This window comes from Babylonia areolata, chromosome 19 (assembly GCF_041734735.1).
Source record: "Babylonia areolata isolate BAREFJ2019XMU chromosome 19, ASM4173473v1, whole genome shotgun sequence".
Classification (NCBI taxonomy): Eukaryota; Metazoa; Mollusca; class Gastropoda; order Neogastropoda; family Buccinidae; genus Babylonia; species Babylonia areolata.
In genome coordinates, this window is record NC_134894.1 from 64,256,348 (window position 1) to 64,282,847 (window position 26,500).

At 43.7% G+C, this 26,500-nt stretch overlaps 2 protein-coding genes across 4 annotated transcripts in view; one reads left to right on the forward strand and one right to left on the reverse strand.

Moving 5' to 3' along the window:
- LOC143293943 (uncharacterized) overlaps nt 1-20,071 on the reverse strand; it is a 47,777-nt gene extending 27,706 nt beyond the window's left edge. Inside the window, exons 1-9 of the mRNA XM_076605336.1 lie at nt 19,986-20,071; nt 18,954-19,096; nt 15,964-16,141; nt 13,520-13,664; nt 10,983-11,110; nt 9,674-9,728; nt 6,162-6,243; nt 4,839-4,952; nt 3,835-4,143 (exon numbers count right to left, since the gene is read on the reverse strand). Of these exons, the coding sequence (XP_076461451.1) occupies nt 3,835-4,143; nt 4,839-4,952; nt 6,162-6,243; nt 9,674-9,728; nt 10,983-11,110; nt 13,520-13,664; nt 15,964-16,141; nt 18,954-19,047 (1,105 nt within the window). The 5' untranslated portion in view covers nt 19,048-19,096; nt 19,986-20,071. The remainder of the gene's footprint in view (nt 1-3,834; nt 4,144-4,838; nt 4,953-6,161; nt 6,244-9,673; nt 9,729-10,982; nt 11,111-13,519; nt 13,665-15,963; nt 16,142-18,953; nt 19,097-19,985) is intronic.
- A 5,128-nt stretch (nt 20,072-25,199) lies between these two features.
- The window catches only part of LOC143293945 (major facilitator superfamily domain-containing protein 10-like), a 30,871-nt gene continuing 29,570 nt past the window's right edge, over nt 25,200-26,500 (forward strand). The window contains exon 1 of one of the 3 annotated variants that reach the window (XM_076605338.1): nt 25,200-25,307. The gene's annotated coding sequence lies outside the window, so the exon portion shown is untranslated. Of the gene's footprint in view, nt 25,308-25,417; nt 25,476-25,694; nt 25,827-26,500 lie in introns of those variants that run through there. The other 2 variants (XM_076605339.1, XM_076605340.1) reach the window with 2 other exon arrangements.

A 26,500-nucleotide genomic window follows, 5' to 3' on the forward strand; every position in this document is an offset into this window, starting at 1 on the left:
CCCTGAGACTGAAAGTCCAACGCTTTGACTACCAGGGACCCCAAGACTGAAAGTCCAAAGCTTTGACTACCAGGGACCCTGAGACTGAAAGTCCAAAGCTTTGACTACCAGGGACCCTGAGACTGAAAGTCCAACGCTTGACTAGCAGGGACCCCGAGACTGAAAGTCCAACGCTTGACTACCAGGGACCCTGAGACTTAAAGTTCAAGGCTCTGACTACCAGGGACCCTGAGACTGAAAGTCCAAGGCTTGACTACCAGGGACCCTGAGACTTAAAGTTCAAGGCTCTGACTACCAGGGACCCTGAGACTGAAAGTCCAAGGCTTTAAACACTGGGCTGTTGGACCTGTTGTTGTGATGAAATGCATCGGGTTTTTTTTAATTTTATTGAATTGTGTTACACTGCTTTGTACTGTACTGCGTTATGTGGAATGTCAGGGATTGATAAAAGCTTGCAGTTAGACCAACAGTAAAACTGTGTGATCAACCACTGGGCCGTTGGTTCTGTCATCACAGTACTGACCCCACTGCTGTCCCTGTTGTGTCTGTCATCACAGTACAGTACTGACCCCACTGCTGTCCCTGTTGTGTCTGTCATCACAGTACAGTACTGACCCCACTGCTGTCCCTGTTGTGTCTGTCATCACAGTACAGTACTGACCCCACTGCTGTCCCTGTTGTGTCTGTCATCACAGTACTGACCCCACTGCTGTCCCTGTTGTGTCTGTCATCATAGTACAGTACTGACCCCACTGCTGTCCCTGTTGTGTCTGTCATCACAGTACTGACCCCACTGCTGTCCCTGTTGTCTGTCATCACAGTACTGACCCCACTGCTGTCTCTGTTGTGTCTGTCATCACAGTACTGACCCCACTGCTGTCCCTGTTGTCTGTCATCACAGTACAGTACTGACCCCACTGCTGTCCCTGTTGTCTGTCATCACAGTACAGTACTGACCCCACTGCTGTCCCTGTTGTCTGTCATCACAGTACAGTACTGACCCCACTGCTGTCCCTGTCATCACAGTACTGACCCCACTGCTGTCCCTGTTGTCTGTCATCACAGAACAGTACTGACCCCACTGCTGTCCCTGTTGTGTCTGTCATCACAGAACAGTACTGACCCCACTGCTGTCCCTGTTGTGTCTGTCATCACAGTACTGACCCCACTGCTGTCCCTGTTGTCTGTCATCACAGTACAGTACTGACCCCACTGCTGTCCCTGTTGTGTCTGTCATCACAGTACAGTACTGACCCCACTGCTGTCCCTGTTGTCTGTCATCACAGTACAGTACTGACCCCACTGCTGTCCCTGTTGTCTGTCATCACAGTACTGACCCCACTGCTGTCCCTGTTGTGTCTGTCATCACAGTACTGACCCCAATACTGTCCCTGCTGTCTGTCATCACAGTACAGTACTGACCCCACTGCTGTCCCTGTTGTGTCTGTCATCACAGTACTGACCCCACTGCTGTCCCTGTTGTGTCTGTCATCACAGTACAGTACTGACCCCACTGCTGTCCCTGTTGTCTGTCATCACAGTACAGTACTGACCCCACTGCTGTCCCTGTTGTGTCTGTCATCACAGTACAGTACTGACCCCACTGCTGTCCCTGTTGTCTGTCATCACAGTACAGTACTGACCCCACTGCTGTCCCTGTTGTGTCTGTCATCACAGTACTGACCCCACTGCTGTCCCTGTTGTCTGTCATCACAGTACAGTACTGACCCCACTGCTGTCCCTGTTGTCTGTCATCACAGTACAGTACTGACCCCACTGCTGTCCCTGTTGTGTCTGTCATCACAGTACTGACCCCACTGCTGTCCCTGTTGTGTCTGTCATCACAGTACTGACCCCACTGCTGTCCCTGTTGTGTCTGTCATCACAGTACAGTACTGACCCCACTGCTGTCCCTGTTGTGTCTGTCATCACAGTACTGACCCCACTGCTGTCCCTGTTGTCTGTCATCACAGTACTGACCCCACTGCTGTCCCTGTTGTGTCTGTCATCACAGTACTGACCCCACTGCTGTCCCTGTTGTCTGTCATCACAGTACTGACCCCACTGCTGTCCCTGTTGTGTCTGTCATCACAGTACTGACCCCACTGCTGTCCCTGTTGTCTGTCATCACAGTACAGTACTGACCCCACTGCTGTCCCTGTTGTGTCTGTCATCACAGTACTGACCCCACTGCTGTCCCTGTTGTCTGTCATCACAGTACAGTACTGACCCCACTGCTGTCCCTGTTGTGTCTGTCATCACAGTACTGACCCCACTGCTGTCCCTGTTGTCTGTCATCACAGTACTGACCCCACTGCTGTCCCTGTTGTGTCTGTCATCACAGTACTGACCCCACTGCTGTGCCTGTTGTGTCTGTCATCACAGTACTGACCCCACTGCTGTCCCTGTTGTGTCTGTCATCACAGTACAGTACTGACCCCACTGCTGTCCCTGTTGTGTCTGTCATCACAGTACTGACCCCACTGCTGTCCCTGTTGTCTGTCATCACAGTACAGTACTGACCCCACTGCGGTCCCTGTTGTGTCTGTCATCACAGTACTGACCCCAATACTGTCCCTGCTGTCTGTCATCACAGTAAAGTACTGACCCCACTGCTGTGCCTGTTGTGTCTGTCATCACAGTACTGACCCCACTGCTGTCCCTGTTGTGTCTGTCATCACAGTACAGTACTGACCCCACTGCTGTCCCTGTTGTCTGTCATCATAGTACTGACCCCACTGCTGTCCCTGTTGTCTGTCATCACAGTACAGTACTGACCCCACTGCGGTCCCTGTTGTGTCTGTCATCACAGTACTGACCCCAATACTGTCCCTGCTGTCTGTCATCACAGTAAAGTACTGACCCCACTGCTGTGCCTGTTGTGTCTGTCATCACAGTACTGACCCCACTGCTGTCCCTGTTGTGTCTGTCATCACAGTACAGTACTGACCCCACTGCTGTCCCTGTTGTCTGTCATCACAGTACAGTACTGACCCCACTGCTGTCTCTGTTGTGTCTGTCATCACAGTACAGTACTGACCCCACTGCTGTCCCTGTTGTGTCTGTCATCACAGTACAGTACTGACCCCACTGCTGTCCCTGTTGTGTCTGTCATCACAGTACAGTACTGACCCCACTGCTGTCCCTGTTGTCTGTCATCACAGTACAGTACTGACCCCACTGCTGTCCCTGTTGTCTGTCATCATAGTACTGACCCCACTGCTGTCCCTGTTGTGTCTGTCATCACAGTACTGACCCCACTGCTGTCTCTGTTGTCTCTGTCATCACAGTACAGTACTGACCCCACTGCTGTCCCTGTTGTCTGTCATCACAGTACAGTACTGACCCCACTGCTGTCCCTGTTGTCTGTCATCATAGTACTGACCCCACTGCTGTCCCTGTTGTGTCTGTCATCACAGTACAGTACTGACCCCACTGCTGTCCCTGTTGTGTCTGTCATCACAGTACAGTACTGACCCCACTGCTGTCCCTGTTGTCTGTCATCACAGTACAGTACTGACCCCACTGCTGTCCCTGTTGTGTCTGTCATCACAGTACAGTACTGACCCCACTGCTGTCCCTGTTGTGTCTGTCATCACAGTACAGTACTGACCCCACTGCTGTCCCTGTTGTGTCTGTCATCACAGTACAGTACTGACCCCACTGCTGTCCCTGTTGTCTGTCATCACAGTACAGTACTGACCCCACTGCTGTCCCTGTTGTGTCTGTCATCACAGTACTGACCCCACTGCTGTCCCTGTTGTGTCTGTCATCACAGTACAGTACTGACCCCACTGCTGTCCCTGTTGTCTGTCATCACAGTACAGTACTGACCCCACTGCTGTCCCTGTTGCCCAGAGGTCATCATCAGGTTCTCCATGTGGCGCTGGCACTCAATCATGTCCTTCTGCAGCCTTGCACGGCGCAGCGCCCTTTGCATCTCCTCCTGCTTCCGCTGCAGCTCCTCGGCGCCCGGCATCTCCCGCTGCTGCAGCCCGCTCAGGTTGAACCCCGGCACCATCACCTCCCCGACCCCGTCGCTGGCGCCCTCTGTCTGCCCCTGCGGTGCACAGCCAGTCGTTCCCCCTGTGGCGCCACCATACACCGCTGTCTGGGTCTCGCTGATCCCAGAGTTCTGGTCCGCTGACAAGACACACGATGAAGGGGTAATTCACTGTCTCGGCAAGATACCAGAACACTTTGATATCTCAAAAAGATGCAAGGATACTTTATTAACTCGACAAGATACAAGATCATTTCATTATCTTGAAAACTTACAAGAAAACTGGTATCCACCACAGAACAATACACAAATTCTGATTGTTTAAATAAAAACTTCACAAAGTGTGTAAACAAAAATTCATCTCAGCACAAGCTCCCAACAGCACTACATCCAGTAATCCAATCTGTGCAAATTCTCCAGGAAAAAGAAATTATAATACTGACCAATAATATAACAATAATCAATAAATAAAAGTGAATAAAATCAAACTAAATAAAGAGAAAGTAAACTGATTACATGATCAAATCATAAAATGCGATCCACACATTATCAACAAAATACTGAAGTAAACAACCACACACAACTAAGATTGCCTTCACATACACACACATATCAGACATACAATGCAGCACACCACAGTAAAAATACCCACCTAAATAATCACATATATCTATTACTGCCTTTATATATTACACATACAGACATAAAATGTAGCATGCTTAAGTAAAAAGACAAAAGCTCAAGTAATGAATTATCCCACACATCTAAGACTGCCTCTGTACATGCATACACATCTTAGACATACAATGCAGCATGCTGCAGTGAAAATAATTACCATGTGACTGAGGGAGGGAGGCGGTGGGTTCGCTGCAGGCCTCCCACAACTGACTGCTGTCCTCTGTGCTGCCGTGTTCTGGCATCTCTTCCTGGGGCTGCTCCAAATCCGTGTCTTCATGTGAAGAAAGGGAAGGGAGAAGGGTATACAACAGTCACACTCAGTGCAACACAAGCAGTTTCAGTTTCTCAAGGAGGCGTCACTGCCTCCGGATGAATCCATATACGCTACACCACTCCTGCTAGGCAGATGCCTGACAGCAGCGTAACCCAACACGCTTGTCAGGCCTTGTGTGCATGCTGTTATATTTGTGTACCTATCAGAGTGGATTTCTTTTTTTTTTTAACGTAATTTTGCCAGAGGACAACACTTTTGTTGCCATGGGTTCTTTTTCAGTGCACCAAGTGTGTGCTGCACATGGGACCTCCGTTTATCGTCTCATCCCAAAGACTAGACACTCTGTTTCATTTTCCAGTCAAACTTGGCAGAAAGGGCGAGAGCAGGATTCGAACCCACACCCTCACAGACTTTCTGTGCTGGCAGCTAAGCGTCTTGACCATTCTGCCACCTTCCTCAACACTGACAGTGAACAATGTTTCCCCCCAAAAGTATGTACTGGTTGAATAGAAACATGGTGACCAGCAAGTGGACGGGCTGGTAAAAACAGAAAAGTAAGGACCACCAACTGTATGAATGAATAAAACAGAAACATGAAGATGACTTGTGTAGTGTAGTGTTCTGTACTGTAATGCATTGCACTGCATTGTAAGATACTGTAATACATTGCATTGTACTGTTTTGCATCGTATTGTGTATCTGATGATGATGATGAAGAAGATACCGATACATATATTTCAGCTATCCTTGGTCAGAGACCAAGCACTGAATCATTTGCACAACAGGTTGTCTATGTGGGTAGAGCCGACTGACAGCTGCCACTGGACACTTATTCATTTCCTGTGTCATTCATTCACGTTTCAGTTATACTCACACACACACACACAAACACACACACAAACACACGCACAAACAGAAATTTAACTTTTATGTGAATGACCGTTCTGTCTATTCACCCCACCACACAGGCAGTCATTTTCAAGGGTGTACAAGCTGGGTGTGTTCTGGTTTCCATAACCCACCGAATGCTGACATGGAGTACATTTACAGGATCTTCAAGGTGCATATTTGATCATCTACGTATGTATGCACAAAAAGGGGTTCTGCCTCCATCAGATCTGCACATGTGGAGCACCACACCACTGCAAACATGCACACTCACTCTTGTTTAAACAATCCAAGCATGGAAACAAAACACAAACCTACCCTCCACAAAAGAACCATAGACCTCTTCACACGTGACGAGGACCACGTCCCGCAAGTACTCCTGGACATTTTCCCCTGTCGGCTGCACAAAGTTCAACTGGCATGTCATCTGGCCCACTGAACAAAGGTTAAAGGTCCCATAACCTTTTACGATCACAGGGGCAGGGAAATCTTATCCAATGTGTCTAGGGCTGGGCATAGGAAGGCAGTGAATTCACATCCAATGTGTCTAGGGCTGGGCATAGGAAGGCAGTGATTTCACATCCACAGCGTCTAGGGCTGGGCACAGGAAGGAAGCGATTTCACATCCACTGTGTCTAGGGCTGGGCACAGGAAGGAAGTGATTTCACATCCACTGTGTCTAGGGCTGGGCACAGGAAGGCAGTGAATTCACATCCAATGTGTCTAGGGCTGGGCATAGGAAGGAAGTGATTTCACATCCACTGTGTCTAGGGCTGGGCATAGGAAGGCAGTGATTTCACATCCACTGTGTCTAGGGCTGGGCACAGGAAGGCAGTGAATTCACATCCAATGTGTCTAGGGCTGGGCATAGGAAGGCAGTGATTTCACATCCACAGCGTCTAGGGCTGGGCACAGGAAGGAAGTGATTTCACATCCACTGTGTCTAGGGCTGGGCACAGGAAGGCAATGAATTCACATCCACTGTGTCTAGGGCTGGGCATAGGAAGAAAGTGATTTCACATCCACTGCCTCTAGGGCTGGGCATAGGAAGAAAGTGATTTCACATCCACTGTGTCCAGGGCTGGGCATAGGAAGAAAGTGATTTCACATCCACTGTGTCCAGGGCTGGGCATAGGAAGAAAGTGATTTCACATCCACTGCGTCTAGGGCTGGGCATAGGAAGGCGGTGAAACTGAGTAAAGTACCTTCCCTGGGACACAGCACAATGCCGAGAACCCTGATCACAAGCAAGCACTGGATCACAAGTCCAACAGCCCACTCATTAGCCACAGCACATTTGTAAAGCACCCTTTCTCTCTTACATCTCAGAGCACTTTACATGAAGGAAAAGTTACAAATGATAAAATCCACTCAAGAACTCTCCCTCTCTATCTATCCCCCCTCTTCCCCCTTCTCTCATAACTCATACATGCAAAGTGAGCTGGCAGGCATGATTGTGAGAAACTTTTTTTTCCCACCAATATGAAAAATACAGGGAACTATAGCTAATCTTCACAAAACTAAGCACTGTCAGTTGGATGATAATTACAATTTCTGGCCTGTTGGGCAATACAGAGCATTAGGCACACCCACTGATTTTTAAGGAAAAAAGTCATTCACTTCTGAAATTGATTGGCCATGATTTATTGCATTTTTTTCAGTTGTTGCCATCCACTGGACTGGCCAAATGCTCAGCTTGTATCACAGAATGACGTAAGCTTACAGTTGGGCCAAGAGCAAAGTGAGAGGTGTATGATCACTTGTTTCTCCACTGCAATGAGAAGTCAGTTACAGCTCAATCTTTCGTGAAGGACTATGACTCTAAAACTAGCAGGCAAGATTGCACTGGCTCTTACTGCTGCAACCTGGGGGGCTAACTGGCCTTTGGGAACCATCCCAACGACGACAGTCCAAAAACCCTCTTGGCCGAGAGAGTGGGGATGTAACTTGGGCATGACATTCTCCACTTTTATCATATTATAGCCACATAGAGAGTGGGGATGTAACTTGGGCAAGACATTCTCCACTGTTATCATATTATAGCCACATAGAGAGTGGGGATGTAACTTGGGCATGACATTCTCCACTTGTATCATGTTATAGCCACATAGAGAGTGGGGATGTAACTTGGGCATGACATTCTCCACTTTTATCATATTATAGCCACATAGAGAGTGGGGATGTAACTTGGGCATGACATTCTCCACTTGTATCATGTTATAGCCACATAGAGAGTGGGGATGTAACTTGGGCATGACATTCTCCACTTTGATCATATTATAGCCACATAGAGAGTGGGGATGTAACTTGGGCATGACATTCTCCACTTTTATCATATTATAGCCACATAGAGAGTGGGGATGTAACTTGGGCATGACATTCTCCACTTGTATCATGTTATAGCCACATAGAGAGTGGGGATGTAACTTGGGCATGACATTCTCCACTTTGATCATATTATAGCCACATAGAGAGTGGGGATGTAACTTGGGCAAGACATTCTCCACTTTTATCATATTATAGCCACATAGAGAGTGGGGATGTAACTTGGGCATGACATTCTCCACTTTGATCATATTATAGCCACATAGAGAGTGGGGATGTAACTTGGGCAAGACATTCTCCACTTTGATCATATTATAGCCACATAGAGAGTGGGGATGTAACTTGGGCATGACATTCTCCACTTTGATCATATTATAGCCACATAGAGAGTGGGGATGTAACTTGGGCATGACATTCTCCACTTTTATCATATTATAGCCACATAGAGAGTGGGGATGTAACTTGGGCATGACATTCTCCACTGTTATCATATTATAGCCACATAGAGAGTGGGGATGTAACTTGGGCATGACATTCTCCACTTTGATCATATTATAGCCACATAGAGAGTGGGGATGTAACTTGGGCAAGACATTCTCCACTTTTATCATATTATAGCCACATAGAGAGTGGGGATGTAACTTGGGCAAGACATTCTCCACTTTGATCATATTATAGCCACATAGAGAGTGGGGATGTAACATGGGCATGACATTCTCCACTTTGATCATATTATAGCCACATAGAGAGTGGGGATGTAACTTGGGCAAGACATTCTCCACTTTGATCATATTATAGCCACATAGAGAGTGGGGATGTAACATGGGCATGACATTCTCCACTTTGATCATATTATAGCCACATAGAGAGTGGGGATGTAACTTGGGCAAGACATTCTCCACTTTGATCATATTATAGCCACATAGAGAGTGGGGATGTAACTTGGGCAAGACATTCTCCACTTTGATCATATTATAGCCACATAGAGAGTGGGGATGTAACTTGGGCAAGACATTCTCCACTTTGATCATATTATAGCCACATAGAGAGTGGGGATGTAACTTGGGCATGACATTCTCCACTTTGATCATATTATAGCCACATAGAGAGTGGGGATGTAACTTGGGCAAGACATTCTCCACTTTGATCATATTATAGCCACATAGAGAGTGGGGATGTAACTTGGGCATGACATTCTCCACTTTGATCATATTATAGCCACATAGAGAGTGGGGATGTAACATGGGCATGACATTCTCCACTTGTATCATGTTATAGCCACATAGAGAGTGGGGATGTAACTTGGGCATGACATTCTCCACTTGTATCATATTATAGCCACATAGTCAGGACAGCAGATGCCTCCTCTGCTGTTGTGGTGGTCCCAGTTAGACATGACTGACAATCACACAGCAACTGGAAATCTGCTCTCTATTGTTTCCACGATTATTCCAGGAAAAGAAAAAAAGGTTATTTCAAATAATATGAACATTGTAAATCCTTACCAAGCCAGTCTCAGCATCCAGCATCTGGTGTGCAACAGAGCGTGAAGATTCACCTCTGCAATGGAATCAATGGTTGGTTATGTTTTCTTCTCCATCAATATAATTACTGATGGTCATGTTTTCGTATGTTTTCTTCTCCATCAATATAATTACTGATGATCATGTTTTCGTATGTTTTCTTCTCCATCAATATAATTACTGATGGTCATGTTTTCGTATGTTTTCTTCTCCATCAATATAATTACTGATGGTCATATTTTCGTATGTTTTCTTCTCCATCAATATAATTACTGATGGTCATGTTTTCATATGTTTTCTTCTCCATCAATATAATTACTGAATGGTCATGTTTTCGTATGTTTTCTTCTCCATCAATATAATTACTGAATGGTCATGTTTTCATGTTTTCTTCTCCATCAATATAATTACTGAATGGTCATGTTTTCGTATGTTTTCTTCTCCATCAATATAATTACTGATGGTCATGTTTTCGTATGTTTTCTTCTCCATCAATATAATTACTGATGGTCATGTTTTCGTATGTTTTCTTCTCCATCAATATAATTACTGATGGTCATGTTTTCGTATGTTTTCTTCTCCATCAATATAATTACTGATAGTCATGTTTTCGTATGCACAAAGCCATGAGCTATTCAAACTGTATAACATGTATCTCAATGTCCATCAACATGTCCAAAATAACCTCACATCTTAAAATTTGAAATGAAAGAATACATCTCCTTCACAAACCAGACAAAGATGATGATAGGCTTGCAAATTTACGAAGAACAAGAGAGTAACACTTGTATGATCTGTATATGTGTGTGTGTGTGTGTGTGTGTGTTTGTGCGTGTGTGTGGGTGTGGGTGTGTCTGTGTCTGTGTCTGTGTATGTGCGTGTGTGTGTGTGTGTGTGCATGTGTGTTATGTGCGTGTGTGTGCATGTGGGTGTGTGTGCGTGTGTGTATGTGCGTGTGTGTGCATGTGTGTATGTGTGTCTGTGAGCAAGTTTGAGAGCATGAGAGAGAGAGCGAGCATGTGTGTGTTTGTGTGCGCACGTGTGTGTATGAGTGTATGAATGTTAATAAAAAAAAAGAGAAAAAAACAACATACATAAGGAAAATGGTGGAAAAAGTTAACAAAAACCATCAATAACAAATGTCCAATTGGACTGTTCATCAAACCTTCTGCTATAGCAGGTAACGTCTTGAAATTGTGTGTGTGTGTGTGTGTGTTGTGTGTGCACATGTGTGCGTGTGTGTGCACCTGCCCATGCATGCATGCATTTCAAACATGCAAAATTAACTTACGCTGGGTACAGATTCACTCGATGTTGGAAGGTGTTTTGGTCGTAAACCACTGTGGCCACGGAAAACGTTCGCTGGAGCACCAAGTTCTCAAAGGTCTTCACCCCCCTGGTGGTCCACGATTTTGCAATCTGTGTGACATTGTCATCAAGTGCTTTGATTTGTCTCTGCACAAGATTCAGCGCTATATAAATACCATTTTTATCAAATCATTGCAATCTGTGTGACATTGTCATCCACTCACTGCAATCTGTCACATTGTCATCCACTCACTGCAATCTGTGTGACATTGTCATCCACTCACTGCAATCTGTGTCACATTGTCATCCACTCACTGCAATCTGTGTGACATTGTCATCCACTCACTGCAATCTGTGTCACATTGTCATCCACTCACTGCAATCTGTCACATTGTCATCCACTCACTGCAATCTGTGTCACATTGTCATCCACTCACTGCAATCTGTGTCACATTGTCATTCACTCACTGCAATCTGTGTGACATTGTCATCCACTCACTGCAATCTGTGTCACATTGTCATCCACTCACTGCAATCTGTCACATTGTCATCCACTCACTGCAATCTGTGTGACATTGTCATCCACTCACTGCAATCTGTGTCACATTGTCATCCACTCACTGCAATCTGTGTCACATTGTCATCCACTCACTGCAATCTGTGTGACATTGTCATCCACTCACTGCAATCTGTGTGATATTGTCATCCACTCACTGCAATCTGTGTCACATTGTCATCCACTCACTGCAATCTGTGTCACATTGTCATCCACTCACTGCAATCTGTGTGACATTGTCATCCACTCACTGCAATCTGTGTCACATTGTCATCCACTCACTGCAATCTGTGTCACATTGTCATCCACTCACTGCAATCTGTGTCACATTGTCATCCACTCACTGCAATCTGTGTCACATTGTCATCCACTCACTGCAATCTGTGTCACATTGTCATCCACTCACTGCAATCTGTGTCACATTGTCATCCACTCACTGCAATCTGTGTCACATTGTCATCCACTCACTGCAATCTGTGTGACATTGTCATCCACTCACTGCAATCTGTGTGACATTGTCATCCACTCACTGCAATCTGTGTGATATTGTCATCCACTCACTGCAATCTGTGTGACATTGTCATCCACTCACTGCAATCTGTGTCACATTGTCATCCACTCACTGCAATCTGTGTGACATTGTCATCCACTCACTGCAATCTGTGTCACATTGTCATCCACTCACTGCAATCTGTGTGACATTGTCAGGAAAGTGGGAGCTGTAGGTTCAATGGTTTTTACATTGCAATGGGAAGTAATTAACCTACTTTGGGAGGTTATCCGCCGTAGCTACTTTCATTTTCTCTGCATATGCGGGTAGTAGTTTGCACAGGACAGGAATCACACCCCTGCTGGAGTCTGCACTAGTGGGTCACAGTTAAGTATGTGTAATTAAATTACAGCTTAGTCTTTTGTGAAGGACTATGACTCTCAAACTAAGAGGCAAGTTTGCACTGGTTCTTAGTGCTGCAGGTTTGGGGGCTGGTTGACCTTTGGGATCCATCCCAACGCCAACTGTCCTAAAACCCCCTTGGCCGACAGAGTGGGGGTGTAACTTGGGCAAGACATTCTCTTCTGATGGTCATAGTCACACACAACTGACTATCGTACAGCACTACCAAAGCACTAGCTACCACACCACATATGTGGAATCTTCTCCTTCTGTGGCCTCTAAAGCTGACTTGATACTGATAGCAATCTGCTTCAAGTTCAAGTGAGACAGAACAATACTAGGTATTGCCATGTGCTGATCGGCTAAGATAAACAAAATGAGACAAAAAGTCACGTAGCAAAACAGAGAAGACACACAAACACTGCTTAAATCACTGAAATATAACTGCTCTACTAAACCAGACTGCCATACATTGTCTCAGTTAATGCTGATTTAGTTTGTTTCAAACCACATTCTCCTTTCAAATACTAACTTGAACAGTGCATTATCTCATTTACAAAAATGATATATTGCACAATCACATCAATTAACTGTCGCCATGTTTTGGTTTGTCTTTTTGCTTGTCTGGAATAAACCTTGACCCTGCTTAGCCTTTCTTTCAACAAGCTGAAGAGGACTACCTTCCTCCTCTTCTTTGTTCGTGTGCTGCGACTCCCATGTTCACTCCTATGTATACTAGTGGGCTTTTATGTGTATGACCCTTTTTACCCTGCCATGTAGGCAGCCATACTCAGTTTTCAGAGGTGTGTATGCTGGGTATATTCTTTTTTCCATAACCCACCGAATGTCGACAAGGATTACAGGATCTTTAACGTGCGTATTTGACCTTCTGCTGGCATATACACACCAAGGGGGTTCAGACACAAGCAGGTCTGCACATAAGCTGACCTCGGAGATCAGAAAAATCTCCACATTTACCCATCAAGCGCGGTTATCAAGATTCGAACCCCAACCCTCAGACTGACACTTTAATCACTTAGCTATTGCGCCCGTAAGAGGACTACCAACTCACAGGCTTGATGCCAGCCAGGGCACACAGGTAGCAGAAGGTGGGGTAACTCTGGATGTTCTCCGGCACGGCCACACGCACACGCCTGGCCGGGACAATTTCTGTGTTCCCGTAGTCTAAGTACCACACGTCAAAGCTGTTGTGCTCCCTGCAACACAAGGCAGTTAAAAGGTAGTTGATGTCATACTCCATGGTCACACATCACTCTCTGTGTTCCCGTAGTCTAGGTACCACACGTCAAAGCTGTTGTGCTCCCTGCAACACAAGGCAGTTAAAAGGTAGTTGATGTCATACTCCATGGCCACACATCACTCTCTGTGTTCCCGTAGTCCAGGTACCACACGTCAAAGCTGTTGTGCTCCCTGCAACACAAGGCAGTTAAAAGGTAGTTGATGTCATACTCCATGGTCACACATCACTTTCTGTGTTCCCGTAGTCGAGGTACCACACGTCAAAGCTGTTGTGCTCCCTGCAACACAAGGCAGTTAAAAGGTAGTTGATGTCATACTCCATGGTCACACATCACTCCAGTCACTCGCAAGGCACACCAATAGACCGACAAAATACACTCAAACACTGACCTGTCAACCTTGACAACTTGAACAAGAACTGTAAATCAAGAACATACTTACAGACACTGACCTTTCAACCCTGACAATTCATCAACTGTTGATTAAAACCAGATTTTCAGACACTGACCTGTCAACACTAACAACTCAGCCACAATACACACTTTCAGACACTGACCTGTCAACCCTAACAACTCAGCAACAACTACACACTTTCAGACACTGACCTGTCAACCCTAACAACTCAGCCACAATACACACTTTCAGACACTGACCTGTCAACCCTGACAACTCAGCCACAATACACACTTTCAGATACTGACCTGTCAACCCTAACAACTCAGCCACAATACACACTTTCAGACACTGACCTGTCAACCCTAACAACTCAGCCACAATACACACTTTCAGATACTGACCTGTCAACCCTAACAACTCAGCCACAATACACACTTTCAGACACTGACCTGTCAACCCTAACAACTCAGCCACGATACACACTTTCAGATACTGACCTGTCAACCCTAACAACTCAGCCACAATACACACTTTCAGACACTGACCTGTCAACCCTAACAACTCAGCCACAATACACACTTTCAGACACTGACCTGTCAACCCTAACAATTCAGCCACAACTACACACTTTCAGACACTGACCTGTCAACCCTAACAATTCAGCCACAACTACACACTTTCAGACACTGACCTGTCAACCCTAACAATTCAGCCACAACACACTTTCAGACACTGACCTGTCAACCCTGACAACTCAGCCACAACTACACACTTTCAGACACTGACCTGTCAACCCTGACAACTCAGCCACAACTACACACTTTCAGACACTGACCTGTCAACCCTAACAATTCAGCCACAACTACACACTTTCAGACACTGACCTGTCAACCCTAACAACTCAGCCACAATACACACTTTCAGACACTGGCCTGTCAACCCTAACAATTCAGCCACAACTACAAACTTTCAGACACTGACCTGTCAACACTAACAACTCAGCCACAACTACACACTTTCAGACACTGACCTGTCAACCCTAACAACTCAGCCACAACTACACACTTTCAGACACTGACCTGTCAACACTAACAACTCAGCCACAATACACACTTTCAGACACTGACCTGTCAACACTAACAATTCAGCCACAACTACACACTTTCAGACACTGACCTGTCAACACTAACAACTCAGCCACAATACACACTTTCAGACACTGACCTGTCAACACTAACAATTCAGCCACAACTACACACTTTCAGACACTGACCTGTCAACCCTAACAATTTAGCCACAACTACAAACTTTCAGACACTGACCTGTCAACCCTGACAACTCAGCCACAACTACACACTTTCAGACACTGACCTGTCAACCCTATCAATTCAGCCACAACTACAAACTTTCAGACACTGACCTGTCAACACTAACAATTCAGCCACAACACACACTTTCAGACACTGACCTGTCAACACTAACAATTCAGCCACAACTACACACTTTCAGACACTGACCTGTCAACACTAACAATTCAGCCACAACTACAAACTTTCAGACACTGACCTGTCAAACCTGACAACTCAGCCACAACTACACACTTTCAGACACTGACCTGTCAACCCTATCAATTCAGCCACAACTACAAACTTTCAGACACTGACCTGTCAACACTAACAACTCAGCCACAACTACACACTTTCAGACACTGACCTGTCAACCCTAACAACTCAGCAACAACTACACACTTTCAGACACTGACCTGTCAAACCTGACAACTCAGCCACAACTACACACTTTCAGACACTGACCTGTCAACACTAACAACTCAGCCACAACTACACACTTTCAGACACTGACCTGTCAACCCTAACAACCTGGGCTCGTTTCCACAGGGTGGAGCTGTGCTTGCCAGACTTGGAGCAGCAGACCAGCATGATGGCACTTTCCTTCACGCTGTTCACACTCCCTACAGGAAGGTTTGGTGCCACCACATTCAGCCTCTGTTCAAAGTCCTTCAGACTGCTCAGGTCCTCTTCTGCAACAGAAAAAGAAATTTTGTTTTTTAGTGTACAAGTGCAGTAGTCAGTGCCATTATAATGTTTTATTCATTTGTTCATTGTGAAAACCATATAACTTCTAGCATCATTGTTAGCCTAAGCCATGCACTTAAAAAAAACAAAAAAACCTGTCTATATCAGCTACAGTGTGTGTGTGTGTGTGTGTGTGTGTGTGTGTGTGTGTGTGTGTGTGTGTGTGTGTGTGTGTGTTCTCTGCTGTGTAGGCATTTGATAGTTCCTTGTTGTTTCTATCTCCGTGTGTTTGTGTGTGGGTAGTGCTGTGAACATACAGCCTAAAAGTGGAAATGTGTACCCAGCCTACATAAATCAAGTAACTCAATCCATTCATTCATTTTCACTGAATGCTTTGTACATGCTCAGGCTTTTTTGTTTTTAATTTAAGCAATGATATGATAAAATGTTGCAAGAGCTTAACAGTATGGCTTATGTCTTTTTTTCACATTTCTTAACTGGTTCACTTTTTTCATGTATTCATTTCATTTATTTACTTTGCATTGCATTATGTGAAATTATATTCAATCTCAAAGTTTGTAAAATAAACATAAAAAAACTTATGCCAAACACAAGTAAATAATTCTACAGTTTACAAAGCAATATTTACATGGCCTGCTTCCTAACAAAAGTAGCCAATACCTTCCTTTCAGCACATGTGTTCACATGTAAGATTCCTCTCAAAGTTTAACTCTTTCACTGCCAAGTTTCTAGGTAAAAAAACACTCTCCAGCGCCATATCTTATTGCCTCAATGCTCTCAGTCACACAGTGAGGTTCATGTCAGAAAAACACAAAGGACTTGTTCATTCAAACTAGGTCAGGGGACGAAGGTTAGTCATTGTTCTATTGCCCAGGAAACTGGCTACAGCTATCAAACTTTGTTACAGTGTGATAAATGGCCTTTTTTTTTTTACATGACCCTTGATGCTGACGTAAGTCACCTATGGCAGTGACCTGTCTGGTCTATAGGCATGCCTACCCCCAAATTTGCTTTTCAGGTACAAACCACATTAAAATCAGGGGCCGGGTATCACTTTCAGGAACATCTCAGCAAACATACAGCAGTCGTCTGACAGCCCGAAGCAATAGCTGTAAACATGGAAACATGCCTCCACTTTCAAACAGTTCTCCGCGTCCAAAGAGTCAGTATTTACCCACATGCGCACTGGTCTAGCCGAAGTTACTTCACAGGTGACGGAAATTGAGCAGACTTTCACAAAATGGCTTTGACATTGTTTGGACAGTTCCAGCTTTTCACAAAGTGGATTCAGTTATATCAGGCAACATTTCCACAAGTCTTAAAAAAGCATCTTCGACAATGGTCAGAAAACCATCTAAGGGTACACTTGTACCCACCAGATACTTAGGAGAACAAATTTCCTGGTCAGATTTTTTATTTTCCAGATCATGCATCAATTATCCGTATTTCCAGGACACCCTGTCCGTTTTATCAATTTTCCAGGACAAATACGGCCCTCAGTGACAGTAGGCATGCCTGGGTCTACTAAAGTTGCCTATGGCTATGGTGGTCAAAGAGTTAAGAAAAAGAAATGAAACCGCTAAAATACAGACAGTTGTTGAGGTTAGACAGCAATTTGTATGGTTTGCTCACAAATAACAGCTGCTTTCTTTTTTTCTCTCTAAAATACAGACAGTTGTTGAGGTTAGACAGCAATTTGTATGGTTTGCTCACAAATAACAGCTGCTTTCTTTTTTCTCTCTAAAATACAGACAGTTGTTGAGGTTAGACAGCAATTTGTATGGTTTGCTCACAAATAACAGCTGCTTTCTTTTTTCTCTCTAAAATACAGACAGTTGTTGAGGTTAGACAGCAATTTGTATGGTTTGCTCACAAATAACAGCTGCTTTCTTTTTTCTCTCTAAAATACAGACAGTTGTTGAGGTTAGACAGCAATTTGTATGGTTTGCTCACAAATAACAGCTGCTTTCTTTTTCCTTTGTCCTTCCTCTTCTTCCTCTCCAACCCATAAGCTGCACACCCCTGTCCAAGAGCCTGAGTTCAAATCTGTGACTGATGATTAATTCTTACAGTTTAGCACAACAAAACTCAGGGCTTATTGTAAGTTAGAAACCTTGGGGGTCCCAGGATCTCTTAGCATAATTCAAGGAGGTCCCAGACTACCTTCAGAAGGTCACTCTAATACTGCACAATCTAAGGAAATCTGCACTACCACACATATAAAAGCGGGCAAACCTTCTGGTCAAAATCAACATGGCCTCTGGGCCAAGAAATGGTGAAGAAAAACTTCTTCAAAGCAGATGATCCTAATGTCGGACTGAAGCTCTTGATACTGGAATTTCACTCTTTTTTATATGTTCATTCAAGAAACTTCTTAACTCACTAACCATGTAGATCATCCTTTCCATTTCAAAAATGTAAAGGACGTGTATTCATACATTATCAGAAGCCCTAACACTAAAAACTGAAAGTGCTACAGCAGCACAAGATGGAAAACACAAACATGCAAGAGCAAACAATCAGCATGGGATCATTAAGGCAAGAATAAACACAGCCAAGCACATGAAACACAGCAGACACAACAAAATAACTTTAATAAGGATGGACTTAGTACAGTCCAGTCATCACCAATACAAATATGTATATGATTTCCTTAAAAAGAAAAAGAAAATAAATGATTTTTTTTAAGAGAAGAGAGAGAGAGAGAGAGAGAGAGAGAGAGAGAGAGAGAGAGAGAGAGAGAGAGAGAGAGAGAGAGAGAGAGAGGAAAGAAACAGGAACAGCTTGATTACCTACCTGATCCCATCCGCAGCCAGAATTTCCCAGGGTCAACGATGTGGGTCACCTGACCAGACATGAGTGGCATCAGCTTTTCCCTCTGTGATGCCATTGTCACCACTCACCTACTCCCTGGGGTCTGGATGATTTTTTTTTTTTAACTGAAACAATAAAGGACAATATTTCAGTTAATGTTCTTCCTTGGTTGCATGTATGTTGAATATTCAAAACACAGATCTATTGATGTCCATCATTTTTGTAACTGTTTCCATCATAATTTTAAGGAAGATGGAGTGGTTGGCATTTTGATATTATCATGAAAGCCTCCGCCAGTAAACTGCTAATTATCACATACAATGCTACTTAATTTTCCTCATGTTTTACAAGATGGCAGCAAAAAAACAATTTCCTCTTCCAGAAACGTCTCCATGCTTTCAGTAATACTTGAATTTTTATGCTATTTTTCAAGCAAATTAGGCTTCAGATCGAATCTGTAATGGAGAACATGTTCCCTTTTCTGGTTCTGTTCCCCCTCTTCTCTCAAAGTTAAAACTTCCTATTTATCATCTGGAAAGAATATTCCTCAGTTAATCAATACTTGACTTTGAGGAAAGAAAAATGTAAACCTTGTCTTCAATCATTTTTGGGAAGAAGAAACTTCTGCCACTCGTGAAAATATCTAAAAAGTTAAATTTACAGTTAACTGCCGTATTAAATCTGAACTGAAAGTGAAACTAGTGGAATAGATTAGTTTCCAGAGACACAACGCATTTACACCAATACTTTGTTATTCTTTGGCACGCACAGCACTGAAATCTTCCTGCAGACTATGCTCACTGATGACACATTATCTTTACCAAGTGATTTGGTCGCATCATCTCTATCCATTTCCTAAACAAACTTATTTATAACGAAATGAAAAGTTGTTTTCGAAGCCAACCCACTTGCGAACTATATCGAGTTTCTAATCTTATTACAAACATGGTAGTTAGAATTAATATAAACCAATAAAAATGTTATTTTCTAAAGAAAGCAAAATTTTGAAGATACCGTGTACACCCAATAACTTATTTTCTGTAAAAGGAAACTGTTTTCAAAACTGAATCACTCGCGTCTGTTAAAACTACGCCGCCATTATGAACATCACTCTCCGGTGTTTCCCCTCTCGGTTACTTCCCATCGCACGAAGTTTAATGTGATATTTTACTCTCCGACATAGAGAAATGGTGTGGTTTAGTAAAACAGATTTTTCTCGTTCAAGTCAGTATTCTTAGTGGATTCTGGATGCGGTTTGTTATTCTTTTTAAGTTGGATCACCTGTTCTGTCACAAAAAGAAGAAGAAAGAAAGGTAATGTTCAACTTTAGAATACTAAACTCAGGGGGGCTGTTTAGACAAAAACAAAGGGTGTTTTAGGCTCACCTCGATGCGCTGAGTTGAATGGAACCCTCAGCTAAGCTCTAGGACCACTCCTTTCCCATGAAACTGCGACAAATACACAGCAAGCTGAGTACTCCTTCCCCACCTGTACGCCATTTTGACTGCTGATCAGCAGTCAAAATGGCTTACAGGTGGTTGCTCTGGCTGTGATCGGCTGAGCTTACTGTGTATAAAATTGTCGCAGTTTCATGGGAAAGTAGTGGTCGTACAGCTTAGCTGAGGGTTCCATTCAACTTAGCGCATCGAGGTGAGCCTAAGACACCCTTTGTTTTTCGTCTAAACAGCCCCCCTGAGTTTAGTATTCTAAAGTTGAACATTACCGAAAGAAATAACAACAACAAAAGTTTCAGTTTCTCGGTAAAGTCCCAAGTAAAACGTTTCTCAAGTCACAAAAAGAAGAATAAAGAAATAACAACAACCAAGTTTCTGTTTCTCGCCCGGTGAAGTCCCAAGTAGGACATTTCTCAAAGAAGTGTCACTGCATTCAGACAAATCCGGCGCTACACCACATATGTAGCATAACCCAACGCTAAAGTCAGGCCTTGAGTGTATGCAAATATATTTATGTACCAGTTAGAATGGATTTCTTCTACATAATTGAACAGAAGACGTGAAAACACTTTTTCTCAAAATGTTGATGGGCAGCGGTCGATCTAGTTTGTCAAGCTGAACACCTAGCTTATACATCTTTTAACCGAGTAAACTGGCGGAATTAGCTGTTCTATATCCATCTACGTCTCTCTTTCTCTTCTCTCGAGTGTCCTCCTCTCTATCTCTGTCCGTTCACCTTCCCCCCCCCCCCTACCCCCCATCGTTTCCTTTTCTTCTCTTTTTCTCCTCAGTGGACCCGTCTAATTTCACGTCAGGTTATTTACTTATCTTCTTTCTATGCTTTTTACCATGTTTGGGCCCTCATTATATACCCGGCTGCTTAGTATAAGTATCATGTATCAGAATTGATCCTCTCTTGATTTGATTCTCCTTTAACCTTTTTCTCTCCCCTTCTGCTGTACTGTCTGTCCTTCCACCCATGCACTCTCTTCTTATTTCAAGTCGTAGTCCTATAGCTTATGCTCCAGTATTCTACACCTTAAAAAAAATCACATGTCGCTTTTTCACGGTCGTGGAGCGCAGTGGAGAGGGAGGGGGGTGGATGGGGGAGTGGAGGTGGGGGGGAGGGAGGGAGGGACTGTGGCCGGGAGGTGGAGACTGGAAAGAGGACACAAAAATAACATACAGCCTACTCTCATTGCACTCGTGCGATCATAAAAAGTTAGGCTTATAAATAGTTATCCTGAGATTTGATTGCATTGTAATGGCGGGTGTAAGTACGGGTTTGTTGCGGACACAATTAGACACAGTGGGTGTCACCGGAGATTAGAAAAGAGAGATAAACCACTCGCGGCAGGCCCCTTCTTACTGTCTATAACAGTGCTGAAGCCGTTTTGGGGCACACACGCAGTTCGGAAGGGTGGGGATAAATCACCCTCTCCTTCCCCACCTGAAGGAAACTGGTCGGTTCGACGGTTCAGCTGCAGTAAAGCGAAAGTTAAGTTACGCCTGGAATTTCCCACGTGTAGTAAGATTCGCTGTATACAATGAAAACCGATTCATTTTTGCTTTGGTTTTTAGCACGTTTGCATCTGCTTGAATGTAGATAATATAAAAAGAAAATAAAGCAGCTCCCCCCACCACCAACTCCCCCCCCCTCCCCCAGCGCAATGTTGCACATGAGAGAGACAGTTATAAATTATTGAACTGCGTTTTCGTAACGCTACTTTTTCTTCACACTTTCTGGTTTACATCACCATTTCTTCAACAACAAAAAATATATATATATCAAAACATAAAACACATATTCAGCTCTGTCTCTCTTCTAACATCTGTCTATACATACATACATGAATACATACATACATAATTTCATATAGATCTATCAGTATGTAAATCTAAATCTATCTATATGTACATAATCATATATATAATTCATATATATACGAACGCTTCATGTTGCCCGAGCAGACCGTTGTATTGTGCTCTATCTCTCTCTCTAAGTCTCTGTCTCTGTCTCTCTCTCTCGGGAGTTTTACATGGCTGTTAAAAGCATCTACGATTCTGTACTTGTATGTGTTCGTGACAAAGGTATTTATTCAGACTTTTTTCAGTGTCCAAGAGGGGTTAAACAAGGTTGTATGCCAAGCACACAGCTGTTTTCCTTTTTCATCGGTGAATTGGCAGTGGAGTTATCAAAGAAGGGGAGACATGGAATACAAATGATGCCTGGCGCAACAGATTTGCTCTTAATGCTATTTGCTGATGATGTTGTTCTCTTGTCTGACACACCCATAGGGTTACAAAATCAATTAAATGCCCTTAAGCAAGAAACAGACAGACTACAACAAACAGTGGATCTCGTTAAGACCAATATTATAGTTTTCCGCAATGGAGGTCATCTTTCGACTCGTGAAAAATGGTGCTGTGGTGATAGGGAAATAAAAGTAACCAATACATATAAATATTTAGGAATGTTATTCACAACAAAATTGAGTTTGACATCTGCGTGGGATGAAGCAAACAGAAAAGGGAAAAAAGGTGTAATCCAAATTATAAAATCACTCAGGAGACTGCGTTCGACTGACGCTTTCCTTTCGTTTGGGCGGGGCAAAGGCAGCTCATGAATAATGAATGCGTGCCGCGGCGCAGGCTGCCTGGCTTCAGCAATTTGTGCAAGTGGTTTATCTCTCTTTTCTAATCTCCGCTGTCACTATATAATGGCTCGCCGGCTTCTATTCAATCGTCACATGAACGTTCAGTTGCAAACGATAGAATCAGTCCCCAGCTGTGACCGCACATGGTATTATGGGCCTCTCATAGCGTGATTTATGTTTATAACTGAGGTTCGAGACTCTCGATCAGATGCAAGTTGCCACCTGTTGCCATGTCGATACTGGCTGAGAAAGTGAAGCTCATGTATTCGTAGAAAGAGCCTTCCGGTAAAACACGCACTGATGGGCTGCGTGGTAATTATAGTGGACAGGTGTAAAGCGGAAAATAGCAGACACATGTAACGGCAGAGAGAGAGAGAGAGAGAGAGAGAGAGAGAGAGACAGACAGACAGAGACAGACAGAGAGAGACAGAGAGAGAGAGAAACCCACACATGTACTCATCGCCACTCACCCACAGACTGGCACTCACTCACTGACACACAAACCCCCCACCCCACCCCCACACCCGACACACGTGTCTGTGGTGATAACGATAATGATGATGATGATGATGATGCCCGGCTCACGGCTTGCAAGCCTGTTTGCCATAGGCATCGATTATGTCAAATACCTTTCACATCAAAATCCCGGATAGACAAGTTAGAAAGTGCCTTCAAAAAACAGAAAGACGAAACAAAACAAAACAAAACAACCCCCCCCCAAAAAACAACAACAACAACAACAACAAAAAAACAAAACAACAACAACAAACAAACAAAGAAAAAATCAAAACAAAAAACACAACAACAAGAACTAAGATTAACACATCGTGGTGAAACACAATCGATCGCCTGGTACGGGGGCCTGTCCATGCAGATACCGATGGGATGAAGACAAGAAGCATCCTGAGGGACCGCCGATACGGACCATAAAGCTACGTCGTGATGATCGAGGGGCCACAACGGACTGACACCACTGACCTATAAACAGTAAATACGATCTCAGTGACTGACACACGTCCCGGCGTGACTGGGGCCACAGTTCATCGGTATCGGTACGCCCAGCCGGCATTGTCCAAGTCCCGTCACTAACTTACTGGTGGTCCCTTTTGAACTGAAGTCCCGTCACTAACTTACTGGTGGTCCCTTTTGAACTGAAGTCACCGTCACTAACTTACTGGTGGTCCCTGTTGAACTGAAGTCCCGTCACTAACTTACTGGTGGTCCCTTTTGAACTGAAGTCCCGTCACTAACTTACTGGTGGTCCCTTTTGAACTGAAGTCACCGTCACTAACTTACTGGTGGTCCCTTTTGAACTGAAGTCACCGTCACTAACTTACTGGTGGTCCCTGTTGAACTGAAGTCCCGTCACTAACTTACTGGTGGTCCCTTTTGAACTGAAGTCACCGTCACTAACTTACTGGTGGTCCCTGTTGAACTGAAGTCCCGTCACTAACTTACTGGTGGTCCCTTTTGAACTGAAGTCACCGTCACTAACTTACTGGTGGTCCCTGTTGAACTGAAGTCAAACTGCCAGTTATCTAAGGTTTTCTCAGTCTTATAAATGTCAACTAGTATAGGATCGAGACACTTAAAGTGTAATAAGTGACCATTAAAAAAATCCCCCCAAAACCCAAAACTTTTTGGTTTGTCAGTTTTGTTTCTTACTGTCTGTCTACCTCTTTTCTTCCATTTTCATTTGTCCTTCACTCTTTCCTTTCTTTCTTTCTGTCTGCCTCTTTTCTTCCATTTTCATTTGTCCTTCACTCTTTCCTTTCTTTCTTTCTGTCTGCCTCTTTTACATAATTTTTGTTGCTTTATCTGTTATTTCACCAACAACTGACAATCAGTTGAAATACGTCTGGCAGAATACATCAGTATTTCCATCGCTGTATTTTGATCATGTTTTCATTGCGGTGTTAGTTCAGCCATAGATCTGTACTGGTTCAATGTAGACAGGTTTGTTCAGTCTGAAAATATAGATCGGTCCCTTCAAGAACGATATGTGAATTGCTGTGTACATCCGAACACTGTTAAACAAATTTCTCTGTCGGAGTACAAATAACTGATTTAACCCAGTGACGGAAACACAGAGCCTCAACTTTGACCTCACTTTAAAACGGGAGTTCGCAAGCATGACTGTCGGCTTCCAACTCAAGCAGTCACGCTTTTTCCTTGTGTAGGCTAACTGTCCACAGAAGCCGCTCGCCGCGACGCCGTAAAAACTGGTATGTATTATTGCTGTCGTTGTTTTAGCTTGCAAGCATACAGAATGGGGCGCTGTGAAGCGTGTCGAATGAAAGCGGAAGCATTTGGGGAACTTGTGTTGTGAGGGGAGAGTGGGTGTGCCCGAGAAGTGGATGCGATCGAGAAAGGGGTTGACTGTTCTGATACGTGTGAGTATTCTGTTTCTAAAACTTAGAAAGTTCTCTTGATTTTGACGCGTTATGGGGTTATAAAAATCCTCGGGTTCGAGTGGAGATGGTTTTCGTTTTTACGTGCAGAGTGGATAGGACTGTCGATTTGGTTTGCTTGGCACAGTATACAGTGGTGTGGCCGCACGCAGATGTGGCTGATATCAATCAGTGACGAAAAACAGGCCAGCGTATGTCCGTGTGAAAGACTGCTATGTCATCGTTCGATCATTTCATTGAGGCATCGCTTGTAGCAGGTCCACCGGTCGCAGTGTGATAGGCTATTTGTCAGGCTGTTTGTGAACACCTGCCACGTTTGTGTGGTTTATTGTGGTGAGTGGGCTTCACTTTATAGTGTGGTGTGCAGTTGACAGTGTGTGTTGTGACTTAAATGCTATAGATTCTTATTCATAATTATTGTTTGTTAGTTTTTGCATTGCATTATATAGAATTGTGTTTTGTCATATTTCATAATAATTTAAGATTGCATGATGTGAAAAAATCTCTTATAATTCATAGTATAAACAGTACTGATATTATAATGCCCATGACAGTAGAAATTCTTTTCTTTTCATAATTATGATCACGGACTGATAAAGATTTAGTGTGATTTTTGGATGGCATGTAATTTTATGATGGGTTTATCATAACTTGGTTTGTGACAGGTGGGTTAAGGAAATTGACACCAGTGACCCAATATATTTTATACTGTCCATGAGGCTTACAGGAATAAGTCAGTTAAGTTTGATCCCAACTAACTAGATCTCCCTTTTGTTCAAGAAAATTGTGATATTTTACTGCTAGGACTTTTTAATTGTTCTCTGTGTGTATTTAACAGGTAATAAATAGAATCACACATACATAGAATTATAATTTATAGGAAGCTTTAACTAAGGCTGAGGTAAACTCATATACTTTCTAATCTATAGCACTAAAAACATACAGAGAAGTACAAATTCTTCTATTACATTTTTCAGGCTAGATGTCCCTTTTTTTCTTCTTTATTT